Here is a 10,327-nt window from a genome sequence, read left to right as displayed (position 1 = left end):
TGTTTCATCATTTCATTTAGAATATGATCGCTCTCACTCTCTCTGTCTCTCACTCACTCACACACTCACTCACTCACTCACTCACTCACTCACTCACTCACTCACTCACTCACTCACTCACACAAAGCACACAAAGCACACAAAGCACACAAAGCACACAAAGCACACAAAGCACACAAAGCACACAAAGCATAGACACACAAACACACCACTGTCAACTATCATGTTAGTGACCTAGTTAGCTGTAAGTTGAACAAACAGATTTGGATTCAGAGAAGGTAGAATTTACGGGAGCTTCAATACACTGTAGGTATGTGAGAGATAAGAGGTGTGATCTTCTGGGCCTGTTTTGACTCTGGAAATCAGATTCTGAGAGCACCGTGGGCCCTGTAATTCTGACTGCTGCTTCTGATGCTACTCAGAGCTTCTGTGGAATTCACATATTGAACTTTGCACGGTGGAGAGAAATGAATCATTCTCCGAGTTATATCATCATAGCAATAATTTCTTGCTCTCTCACGGTTTTCATTCGCCCGTTCTCTCTCCACCTCTGTCATTACCTTTGTGTCTCTTTCTCGCCATCTGTTGTTCACTCTCTCTCTCTCTCTCTCTCTCTCTCTCTTAACCCCCAGCCCTCACTCTATCTCTCCCTCTCTGCCCAGGGTGAAATACCAGGAACACTTTTTCCTTTGCTCATTGTAATCAGTATCAAATCCTATTTTGCAGATTGTACAGTCCAAAAATATAAGTAGGGGAGGAAAATGGTTACTGTACTGAATATGTACCCCAACAAACATTTTCATATACAGTACTCGTCAAAAGTCTGTACGCACCTAGTCATTAAAAACTATGAAATTAAACATATGGAATCAAGTAGTAACCTAAAAAGTGTTAATCAAATCAAAATATATGTTATATTTGAGATTCTTCAAAGTAGCCACCCTTTGCCTTGATGACAGCTTTGCACACTCTTGGCATTCTCTCAACCAGCTTCACCTGGAATGCTTTTCCAACAGTCTTGAAGGAGTTCTCACATATGCTGAGCACTTGTTAGCTGCTTTTCCTTCACTCTGCGGTCCAACTCATCCCAAACCATCTCAATTGGGTTGAGGTCGGGTGATTGTGGAGGCCAGGTCATCTGATGCAGCACTCCATCACTCTTCTTCTTGGTCAAATAGCCGTTACACAGCCTGGATGTGTGTTGGGTTATTGTCCTGTTGAAAAACAAATGATAGTCCCACTAAGCCCAAACCAGATGGGATGGTGTGTTGCTGCAGAATGCTGTGGTAGACATGCTGGTTAAGTGAGCCTCGAATTCTAAATAAATCACAGACAGTGTCACCAGCAAAGCACCCACACACCATCATACCACCTCCTCCATGCTTTACAGTGGGAACTACACACGTATATTTAATCCGTTCACCTACACTTCGTCTCACAAAGACACGGCGGTTGGACTTCAGACCAAACGACAGATTTCCACCGCTCGTGTTTCTTGAGCCAAGCAAGTCTCTTCTTCATATTGGTGTCCTTTAGTAGTGGTTTCTTTGCAGCAATTCGACCATGAAAGCCTGATTCATGCAGTCTCCTCAGAACAGTTGATGTTGAGATGTGTCTGTTACTTGAATTCTGTGAAGCATTTATTTGGATTGCAATCTGAGGTGCAGTTAAATCTAATGAACCTATCCTCTGCAGCAGAGGTTACTCTGCGTCTCCTGTCGGATGCCATGTTTGCCTTTAGTTTGAAGATGTAATCCGGAGACAGGTGTTTTCTCTATCTCCTTAGCTATCATAGTCGAATTTCACTGATTTCAAAACTCGGTCCTCCAGAAAGTGGAGACCAACACTTAATACACAATAAAAAATAAAAAAGCCTTGTTAGACAGGATTACCTAGACTTATTGACCAGCTCAAATAGACAGAGGCGTGCTATACTCATCTTGGCATGTCCAGCCCACTCATTATCTCAGCCAATCATGTCTAGCGGGAAGGTTGCTGACTTTTTCTTTTGATACATTAACTAGGCTCGTAATTTAACAATTGTATTTGTATTTATCGATGGCCTACGAGTTTCTTATTAAGGCACATGGGAGTTCACATATTTGAGAAGGGATTACGTTTAAACGGCTCTCCTGTGAGGTAGTGACCTGCAACCTACGCCTAGTTTCCCGGAACTGGTCACAAATGAACTTTTAACAAGGCACACCTGTTGATTAAAATGCATTCCACGTGACTACCTCATGAAGCTGGCTGAGAGAATGCCAAGAGTGTGTAAAGCTGTCATCAAGGCAAAGGGTGGCTACTGTGAAGAATCTCAAATATAAAATGTATTTTGATTTAACACTTTTTAGGTTACAACATGATTCCATATGTGCTATTTCATAGTATTGATGTCTTCACTATTATTCTACAATGTAGAAAATAGTAAAAAAAATAAAGAAAAACCCTTGAATGAGTAGGTGTGTCCAAACTTTTGACTGGTACTGTAGATCTTTGACACTTCCATTCATTCATTCACCGCCATTTATATACATATACACAGTCAAAGCCCTGACTTATTCAGATTCACACCGAGGCCTGTACTCTGGAGCGGGATCGATTTGGAGGTGGAGGGTCCGTCATGGTCTGAGGCGGTGTGTCACAGCATCATCGAACTGAGCTTGTTTTCATTGCAGGTAATCTCAACGCTGTGCGTTACAGGAAAGACATCCTCCTCCCTCATGTGGTACACTTCCTGCAGGCTCATCCTGACATGATCCTCCAGCATGACAATGCTACCAGCCATACTGCTCGTTCTGTGCGTAATTTCCTGCAAAACAGGAATGTCAGTGTTCTGCCATGGCCAGCGAAGAGCCCGGATCGAGCACGTCTGGGACCTGTTGGATCGGAGGGTGAGGGCAAGGGCCATTCCCCCCCCCAGAAATGTACGGGAACTTGCAGGTGCCTTTGTTTGAGGAGTGGGGTAACATCTCACAGCAAGAACTGGCAAATCTGGTGCAGTCCATGAGGAGGAGATGCTCTGCAGTACTTAATGCAGCTGGTGGCCACACCAGATACTGACTGTTACTTTTGATTTTGACACCCCCCCTTTGTTCAGGGACACATTATTCCATTTCTGTTAGTCACATGTCTGTGTAACTTGTTCAGTTTATGTCTCGGTTGTTGAATCTTGTTATGTTCATACAAATATTTACACATGTTAAGTTTGCTCTAAATAAATGCAGTTGTCAGTGAGAGGACTTTTATTCTTTTGCTGAGTATATTTTGCAAATCAATCTTGTGGCATGAATATTATTGCAGGTTTATTGTCCACCCTCCCTGTCACAAGGCAGGCAAAAAATATATATATCTAGCCCCGGCAGTTTATGGAGAATATGAATGAAGGTGCTGTGTAGGTTTATACATCCTAATGAGCCCCTACGGCTCCGGAACATTATGGCGCTCAGTTTTACAATGGCTGATCTCATTGGTCAAAATACCAATTTAGTGAAAAAAAACATCAGAATTTGGCTGCCTGTCTAAATGCAGCCTATGGCTGTCAGTTTTACAATGGCTTGATGGTCTGCTTAGAGATGAGCGGAGGCATGGAGAGCGGAGGCATGGAGAGTGGAGGCATGGAGAGCGGAGGCTTGGAGAGAGGAGGCTTGGAGAGCGGAGGCTTGGAGAGCGGAGGCTTGGAGAGCGGAGGCTTGGAGAGAGGAGGCTTGGAGAGCGGAGGCTTGGAGAGCGGAGGCTTGGAGAGGAGGCTTGGAGAGCGGAGGCTTGGAGAGCGGAGGCTTGGAGAGCGGAGGCTTGGAGAGGAGGCTTGGAGAGCGGAGGCTTGGAGAGCGGAGGCTTGGAGAGCGGAGGCTTGGAGAGCGGAGGCTTGGAGAGAGGAGGCTTGGAGAGCGGAGGCTTGGAGAGCGGAGGCTTGGAGAGCGGAGGCTTGGAGAGCGGAGGCTTGGAGAGAGGAGGCTTGGAGAGCGGAGGCTTGGAGAGCGGAGGCTTGGAGAGCGGAGGCTTGGAGAGAGGAGGCTTGGAGAGAGGAGGCTTGGAGAGCGGAGGCTTGGAGAGCGGAGGCTTGGAGAGCGGAGGCTTGGAGAGCGGAGGCTTGGAGAGCGGAGGCTTGGAGAGTGGAGGGGGTTGGAGAGAGGGGGTTGGAGAAAGGGGGAGGTTGCGGAGATGATGCTTTGAGAGAGGAGGCTTGGAGAGAGGAGGCTTGGAGAGAGGAGGCTTGGAGAGTGGAGGGGGGTTGGAGAGAGAGGGGTTGAGAAAGGGGGAGGTTGCAGAGATGATGCTTTGAGAGAGGAGGCTTTGGGAGATTGGAGAGATGGCGAGGTTGGAGAGACGGGGAGGTTGGAGAGAGTAGGCTTGGAGAGGTTGGAGAGGCAGGGAGGTTGGGAAGGTTGGAGAGAGGGGGAGGTTGGAGAGAGGATGCTTTGAGAGAGGGGGCTTTGGGAGATTGGAGAGACGGGGAGGTTGAAGAGACGGGGAGGTTGGAGAGAGTAGGCTTGGAGAGGTTGGGGAGGTTGGAGAGAGGGGAAGGTTGGAGAGGGGAGAGGTTGGAGAGAGGAGGCTTGGAGAGGTGGGGATGGTATATCTGTATACTGGGTGATACATTCCACATTAGTATTTGACTGAATCAGATGAAGCCGCCCACTCGCTCTTCTTCTACTCCTCTCAGATGATTGGCTTGATGGGGAAGAGTTCTTCCCAGCGAATGAATTGGGATCTGACTGGTATGAGAATGAGGAAGTAGGGTGGTGGGTGACAATGGTAAGCTCTAACCTGCTACACACACTTACACATCTCTAAGTCTAACCCATTCCCCACACACACCTTCCCACTCACAATCCTTCCTTCCTCCATGTCTTAATCATGTCATGTTAAATGGGGGCCTTGCCCCAGTGGTTGAAATGTGTTCAGGGAGTGAGGAGGGGCAGTCCATCATGTAGCCAACGAGGGAGACTGACAGAGACTCTGATATTGACAAGTGATTAGCTCTACCACCATGATCGAGGGCCCTGTTAATAGAACTATATTGCATAGAATAGACATGCTTCTCTGACATGTATAGAGTAAGGAGTCAAGTTAGCTCTATTCCTTGCATTTCTATCTGCAATGTTCAGTATATTGAATCCACCTGAATGCCAACCGGGGTTGAAGAATCTAATACAAACGTATGGGTAAAGGCTATGCACTGCACAGGGATCCTATCAAATTAGTTCTAATATGTAATTCTGTGATGCATTGTATATAGTGTAGAACCCTCCCTTGGAGTTTAAGCAACCTAATTGAACCTTGGTTTGTACAGCACATTACTTCAAAGCCGTTGCATGCATTGCTTTTAGGGAACAATACTATTCAAATTTGTTGATCCCTTCTGGCCCTCAATAAGCATGTTAATGGTATTTTGTCACACAACTAGCTTCTGGTTATTTCAGTGTGATCAAACAATGAATTGTAGTTCGGCTGTTAATGTTTTTAGAACTGGGTGAAACATTGCATTATTAATGACTATTTGAAATGTATATATTGTGTCTTCTAGATTTCAAAGAGCATAATGCTTCATGATAATTAGCTTCAAATGATGGCTTAATTAGTACATTTTAGTGGCCTTGGCTCTAGTCTTACATGAAAATATAATTTCTCAGCCTCGTGAACTATAGCTCATATGTTTTATGTAAAAGCTTATGTGTTGCCTTTCTGAGGGATTTCTCCTAATATTCCTCAAAGTCAAACAGGATTCATACCACATTAATGTTAAGCACAAGACACGCCTGTAGTATTATCAACATGCATCATATCTGTGCATCTCTGAAAAGTTGTCAGCCAAATCAGTAACCGCAATTTTTTTTTTTTAAGTACTTGCTATTATTTTTCAATGGGGCACCATTGGAGCTTGGCATTCGTCTGCTAATGAATTTCGGGATGTTAATCCATAATTGAAGCATTTTGATGTTGGATAGTGGTAATTCCTCATAGTTTCATTAAAAGGCAGCCATAGATTAGCGCCACACACCAAAGAATATATTTCGTAAAGCATCCATTTAGCAAAGGAAGTCGGAGGGCTGGTGGCAAAGGAGACAAATGTTGTTGCTGTGGGAAACTGTGGCGGGAGTATCAGAGTATAAGAGGCTTCTGAGGGTGTCGGGAAATATTGAGGCCGTGTGAGGCTCTGATTTAGCTCGCAGCTGTGACAAGTGAACGCCAATTGGGGTAGCAGGCCGCTCTATCAAAACAAACAGCAGTTTGGGAGATAACACTGAACACTGCTGCTGCACGCCTGATTGAAAGAACAAGTAGTGGGGTTGTGAAAGACTATTGCCCTGAGGAGACTTTTTCCATCGTTCTTCCTCAAACCATCACAATGCTATTTTTAAAGTAGAGTTTTTGATAGAAAGGCACTATAGGCTTATAGGAAATGTGCATTGAAATAGATCTGTTGTTGGACTCTATTTTTCATGTGGCGAAACCCCTTGACATAGCGAATAGGCCTACATTCTCTTGGTGAAATCCCTTGTTACCTGAGCTCCTCTCCGCCCATGCATCTGAAATCAAAGACATTTGTTATTCACCCATTCCACTATTCTTGTCTCTCTCATACAAACACATGCATACGCAAAGGCTTACACACACACCACTTCACACAAGCTTGTCTGTTAATGCTTCCTGGAATACACAAGCCAATATAGAATCAATGCTGTCTAAAGATATGTAGACCTTGGTGATCGATGGGAGAGAGATCATCATCCTCATGGTATTTTGGAATGTATACAGAAATAGACCTTTGATAGCATTGACTGGCCCCTGGGTCTTTTTGCCTTGCAGTCGAGGTGATGGCATTGACCCAAGTCAGGCCCCTCTGTCTGGGAGTCTTCCGTCCTCTACCATGTTTTTGCATAATACCACTCTGACCAGCACAGGGCAAAACTATGTGGAACTTACATTCTATCAATGTCATTTGTCAACATGCTGCCGTTGAACTTCAATGGAATTTTTGGTTGGAAACACAATGGTCTTTTAACCAGATTTCAATCACAAATCAACAAGATTTTAAACTTTGGTTTATTTAAAGTAGAATTCACGTTGGTTGACAACTCCAAAAAATGTCCACCAAATATGCACGCTGATTTTACGTACAGGTTTTTACCCGAAGCAAAGCACATTGGGTCGTCAAAGTGATCATGAGGAAATTCTGACACTTCAAATGCATTTGTTTTCTATCTGCAAATTAGAATGAATTGAGTTTTTTTAAATATACTTTTTCCCTCTTTTTCGTGATATCCAATTGGTAGTTACAGTCTTGTCCCATCGCCGGACTCGGAAGCGGCAAAGGTCAAGAGCCATGCGTGCTCCGAAACGCGACCCTACCAAGCTGCACTGCTTCTTGACACACTGCTCACTTAACCCGGAAGCCAGCTGCACCAATGTGTCCGACGAAACACTGTACAACTGGCGACCGAAGTCAGTGTGCATGCGCCCGGCCTGCCACGAGGATCCGCTAGAGCATGATGGGACAAGGACATCCCGGCCCGCCAAACCCTCCACTCACCCAGACCACGCTGGTTCAATTGTGCGCTGCCTCATGGGTCTCCTGGTTGCGGTCGGCTGCGACACAGCCTGGGATCGAACCAGGGTCTGTAGTGACGTCTCAAGCACTGCGATGCAGTCTCTTCGATCGCTGCGCCACTCAGGAGGCTGAATTGAGAAGTTGTCAAGCCCCTCGCATTAGGCTTTCACTCAAGGCATTTGATCCCCATCTTACTAATGCTGCACAGGGGATTGATTGTCAACTGTTGTCTGGGGGTGCTAGACTAGCATACACTAATCTCGTCCACCAGCTGGTTTCACAAGGAACTAGAATGAAGCCTAAGGCAGGAGCGGGAAAAACTCCCACTGGATTTTCATCGGCTAATCTCTGGCCATCACCATAGCACCTCCCCTCTACATTTTGGATTTCCAAGTGTGAGCAGTGCAAGTGATTTAGGCTAAACAAGGAAGTCTTTTAGAACTGTTTTCACATTTGTTGTATACCCAAACCATAGAGAATGATAGAGGCTTCCAGTGGCCAAAAGGCCACATCAGCACGGGCAGTGCCATCTGGGGCTTCTACCACTTTAATGTAGTCAACTGGGTGGGGCTTCCAACTTCATTGGCTGATCCCTCCTGATGACCCGGAGTCTTGTCCAACCAGGAGGGATCAGCCAATCATGACGAAGAAAACTGACTAATTCAAAGTAGAGATTGCCTGAATGGCGCTGCCTGTGTGCTTTTAGATGCCACAATGGGAACTCTATAGGGATGCTTTCTCTATGGCCTAAATTCAGAATCAAATTGGGCATCCCAAAAAATATGGTCGCTGTGATAGAATATTTATTGGCGATTTTCTGAATTTTTCTAAGTCCCATCTAATACAACTGTTGCAGTTTCTCTCCCGCCTCGATTTGAACCCACGGCTCTTTCAAGTCCCACTTTGTTTTGGTATTTGCAGGCTCTATATGCTGTAGCAATTTAGCCCAGGGATGAGGCTACATGCACTCTGACCTTATTCACAGTGGCAGCATGTGTATACTGTATGATGAAGAATAAATGCTCTTTAAAGTGAATCATTTTTAGAAGAATGGAGTATAGATGCACAAACACACACCCTGGCCGAGAGGGGCTGTGAATAAAATTGTTCAACTACCAGACTACGCCAGTTCCTGAGGGGGAACACCTCAACCAGAACATAACACAGGTTCGAGACAGGTCACCTTTGAGTTGGGTCATGAGCAATGCAATGGATCAAACAACACTTTACATTAAAAAAATATAACATTACAAAGCTCTTTCAGTTACAACATTTAAAACCAACTGGCCGTATTCGATTTCAACTTTGCCAGTATTAATAACAGTAAATCAAGACAGATCCGGATGGTTGTTTGGCACTACTTAGACAGTAATACCTAGGACTACAATCACATTACTGTCACTTTAAGAGGAATAAGTTACATCGTATATCATTAATCGTTACAAATACCTGGCGAATCCACCACCGTGAGCACGGGGAGTGGCACTTGGAGCCAGAACTACAAAAGACAAACGATAGTCAACAACCCTGAACGGATCCCACTAAGAGCTAGCATAAACCAGAGCTCCACAGCTCAGACGTTTTGTAGTGTGGACCGACAGCTTGCATCTTGTACTCCAGCGCCATGGACACGCATCTTCTCTGGCCTGACAGAGGTGCTCGACTCGAACACAGGTTATAAAAGGAAGCGGAGGGCGTGAACAGCACTGAAAGAGAGATGTGTTTTAGGGGGATGCTCCAATTAAGAGGGTGGATTAAAAATAATAATTATATTAAGCACAGCAAATCTCCAAGTCACAGCACACACATGCAATCAATTAAGGTCAATCATTGGTGAAAGCATGCATAGATCAGTGAAAGTTCAGATAAATAGGAAAGCTAATGTCCACTTATGACAAACATACAACACAACACACAGACAAAGCTACTCCTTGAAACAGATGGACTCTCACACAATCATTCCCCCAAAGGCTCATCATGTCATCAATAGTGGGAAATAACCTTGGAAAAAAGTGAGAGGATGATAGGTAGAGAGAAAAAGAGTTAGTGTCCACGTTCGCAGTGGAAGCCTTGGCCTCTTCTCATCCTCCTAGAAATGATAAACAAACAATTAACTGGTCAATGTTACCTGGCTGCGTGGCAGCTGTAACCAGCGAGCCATGCAGTGGCTCCGGTCTCAGGTCAGGCACACAGATCTCCTCTCCTCGCCTCCAGAAGGCCATTTCCTAGTCCACGCGCCACTGAAGCCATGGCACCAGGCATTATTTACAACCTCCAAATGAGGTGAATTACCAACAGACCAATGGGCTGCGCTCAGGAGAAACGGACCCACCTGCAAACTAGCTGGAGGACTCAATGTCATGGCCAACATTTGTTAGCTCATTGAGCAACAGCTGTTTTCTTTGTCTGAGACTGTTTAGAGGACTTTGTGTTCTGCTATGTTGAAATGACATTGACTTTTTGTCTTTTGTGAACTTTCAAGACATATGGAGGCGATCTGCCGCAACGTGGACAGGCGTGCACAAACTCGCACACACACATACACAAATCAAATGAAAACAACTCTTAATCCAAGCTCCGAAACGAACACGGACCAAAGCCCTGCTTGTACGACACTGTGTTTTGTTCCAATGTGCCGTTCCAGCAGCTTTCTAACTGTGAGGCCGTATCTGTTGGTGGGGATATAAGGGGATTACACCCAGGCTCTTACCATCTCAACGATATCCCCACCACTTAGCTAGCTACCTATTTTCACCAGGACTCAGAGGTCCAGAG

At 45.2% G+C, this 10,327-nt stretch overlaps 1 protein-coding gene across 1 annotated transcript; it reads right to left on the bottom strand.

Annotated features, from left to right (window-relative positions):
- Window positions 1–3,544: 3,544 nt before the first annotated feature.
- On the bottom strand, window positions 3,545–9,774 carry LOC121839345 (repetitive proline-rich cell wall protein 1-like). The gene is made up of 4 exons (XM_042297806.1): window positions 9,681–9,774; window positions 9,152–9,258; window positions 3,778–4,104; window positions 3,545–3,733 (listed from the first exon to the last, which is right to left on the bottom strand). Exons 1-4 carry the CDS (start codon window positions 9,772–9,774, stop codon window positions 3,545–3,547), a joined length of 717 nt encoding a protein of 238 aa, XP_042153740.1.
- Window positions 9,775–10,327: the final 553 nt, after the last annotated feature.

This window comes from Oncorhynchus tshawytscha, linkage group LG15, assembly GCF_018296145.1.
Source record: "Oncorhynchus tshawytscha isolate Ot180627B linkage group LG15, Otsh_v2.0, whole genome shotgun sequence".
NCBI classification, from domain to species: domain Eukaryota; kingdom Metazoa; phylum Chordata; class Actinopteri; order Salmoniformes; family Salmonidae; genus Oncorhynchus; species Oncorhynchus tshawytscha.
This window is presented reverse-complemented; position numbering and strand designations above follow the sequence as displayed.

What these genes read in the sequence shown, in the direction of transcription:
- LOC121839345 (XM_042297806.1), bottom strand. Translation starts at nt 9,774, where the DNA reads ATGGCCTTCTGGAGGCGAGGAGAGGAGATCTGTGTGCCTGACCTGAGA. An exon ending in TACAGCTGCCACGCAGCCAG is followed by an intron (nt 9,259 to 9,680) that starts GTAACATTGACC and finishes TCTCTCTTTCAG; the next exon opens with TGCTGTTCACGCCCTCCGCT. An exon ending in TGGAGTACAAGATGCAAGCT is followed by an intron (nt 4,105 to 9,151) that starts GTCGGTCCACAC and finishes CCACTCTCCAAG; the next exon opens with CCTCCGCTCTCCAAGCCTCC.